Source organism: Octopus bimaculoides, chromosome 26 (genome assembly GCF_001194135.2).
Source record: "Octopus bimaculoides isolate UCB-OBI-ISO-001 chromosome 26, ASM119413v2, whole genome shotgun sequence".
In the NCBI taxonomy this organism is placed as follows: domain Eukaryota; kingdom Metazoa; phylum Mollusca; class Cephalopoda; order Octopoda; family Octopodidae; genus Octopus; species Octopus bimaculoides.
This window is the reverse complement of record NC_069006.1, coordinates 11,100,144-11,102,426: the sequence shown is the minus strand read 5'-3', so window position 1 is coordinate 11,102,426 and position 2,283 is coordinate 11,100,144. Positions and strand designations below refer to the sequence as shown.

General features: G+C 36.9%; 1 protein-coding gene across 1 annotated transcript in view; it reads right to left on the bottom strand.

Moving 5' to 3' along the window:
• LOC106873825 (uncharacterized) overlaps positions 1–2,283 on the bottom strand; it is a 34,029-nt gene that overhangs the window by 10,558 nt on the left and 21,188 nt on the right. Inside the window, exons 5-6 of the mRNA XM_052976905.1 lie at positions 1,093–1,170; positions 306–382 (exon numbers count right to left, since the gene is read on the bottom strand). Coding sequence (XP_052832865.1) covers positions 306–382; positions 1,093–1,170 — 155 coding nt within the window. The remainder of the gene's footprint in view (positions 1–305; positions 383–1,092; positions 1,171–2,283) is intronic.

Genomic DNA, 2,283 nt, shown 5'->3' with positions numbered 1-2,283 from the left:
AGAGAGAGAGAGAGAGAGAGAGAGAGAGAGAAAGAGAGAGAGAGAGAGAGAGAGAGAGAGACATGGATGGATGAATGGAGAGACTGACAGACATACAGCAATAATTGCTACTGCTGCTTCTATTATCACTAATACTATTACAACTACTACTTTGACTACTGTTACTACTCATACGACATCTACTACTATTCTTACTACTACTAGTACTACTCCTACTCCTGCTGCTGCTACCACTACAACTACAACTACTGTTACTGCTTTTACTACTACTCTACAAGATAGATAGAAGAGGTGGTGGTACTCACCTTTCCCATATTATCAATCATGTGCATGACGAAACCCCTCATGCTGCCCAGACATTGTCTCATGCATAACTCTGATTCTGAGGAGAGAAAGAGAGAGAGAGAGAGATAAATAGATTGAGAGAGAGAGAGGGAAGACAGAGTTTGTGGGAGGAAGTAAGGGATAATGAAGAGTGGGGGAGTAAGGAGGCACATAGAGGGGGGGGAGAAACAGAGAATGACAAGGTGAAAGAAAGTGAGAGAAAGAGAGATGAAACACATAGATAGATAGATGGGAACAGATAGATAGGTAGATAGATAGATAGATAGATAGATAGATAGATAGATAGACAGACAGATAGATAGATAGATAGATAGATAGATAGATAGATAGATAGATAGATAGATAGATAGATAGATAGACAGACAGATAGATAGATAGATAGATAGATAGGTAGGTAGGTAGGTAGGTAGGTAGGTAGAGTGAAAGGTGAAAGAGAGAGGTGGCACTTAGAAAGAAAGATCGGAGGGAGGTTAGAGAGCACTTAGAGAAATTAGGGAGATGACAAAGGAGAAGATAGTGATATAGGGAGAGAAAAGGGGCAATGAAGGCCAGCGAGGTAAAGTTTTGTGTAAATTTGAGATAAAAATTGATTTTGGTAAGTTTGCTGTGACTCTTTTCTATAAAGAACAATAAAAGAAGAAAGGTGTGTAAAGGGATGAGGGAGAGTGTGAGGAAAGTGGGGGGGGGGGGGGAGAAGGGGTATGAGAGAGTTGGAATAGAGAAAAAGTAGCAAATCCTCCATCTTACCTTCTGCTGCTATGTAAACCTGCTGACCCAAAGAATTAAGGACAGTGTATTTGTTTGAAGATTCAAATGAGGTGAAAGCTGGAGAAATAAAATGAAGAAGGAAAAAAAAGGAAATTATTTAAAGAATGGGATAAAACATAAATAGAGAAAATGTTGAATGACTTTTCAACCTCACCAAACTACAGCTGTCTACAAAACAGTGTATATCTATGGAAAAAATTATATCTCTCAAAGAACCGAGAAACTTGAGAGTGTCTACAGGATGGTAACAATAAACAGAGATATTAACGTGAAAAACATGAAAAACAAAAGCATGTTTAACACACCTTCATCAGCTGTTGATCAGATATCAACATAGTTTCAACACCTTGAGACAGGATCACTACCTCATTAAACTTTAGCTATTTACAAAACAGTATGGAGAAAGTTATATTATATCTTTCAAGGGTGTCCGGTTAATTCATTGACGGCAATTTGTCATCATTTAATTTGTCCCCAGTCAATTCATTGTTGGTCAATTCGTCCCCAGGTCAATTCGTCGTCAGTCAATTTTGTTGAAATCATAGGAAAAATGGAAGAACGAATAATTGAATTTAAAAAAACGCTTATTTTAAGGTTTGCTGTATTATTTATTTTTTCTTAAAATTTAAGATTGTATGCAATTGCTTTTAGAAAAATAATTTCTTGGCTTGGATCATATTTTTCCATGACATTTCTTTATATGCAGGTTCATATCTCTGTATTTTTTCTTTTGGTTTGGTTCTTCTCCTTGCATAAACTTCTGCAATTTGATACTGGCAAACCTTTCCTCACATCAATAAGTTTCCAAATACTTGAATGACTAATATTCAATGTGTTTTTCAGCGTGCTGTGGTAGGCTTCTAAACTATTTGTAGTACAAACAATCCCCGTCATACATCGATCCCAAACATTCCAAATAAATAATGGAGGTTCAAGGCGTCGCCTCCTCTGTCCTCTTCCTCTAGGTGGTCCGATATAAATACTTCCAAAATGGGATACAATTGACTGTGGAATATCATCATCATCTACAAGTTGTTCATATCTATTGACAACATCATCAACCTGCAGGAAAACAAGAGCAACAAAACAACCATATTTTTAGACTAAAACTGTCGTCTTCGTGATATCTGCATTTTAGTTCTTCTTGCACAACATGCTTGTACACATTTC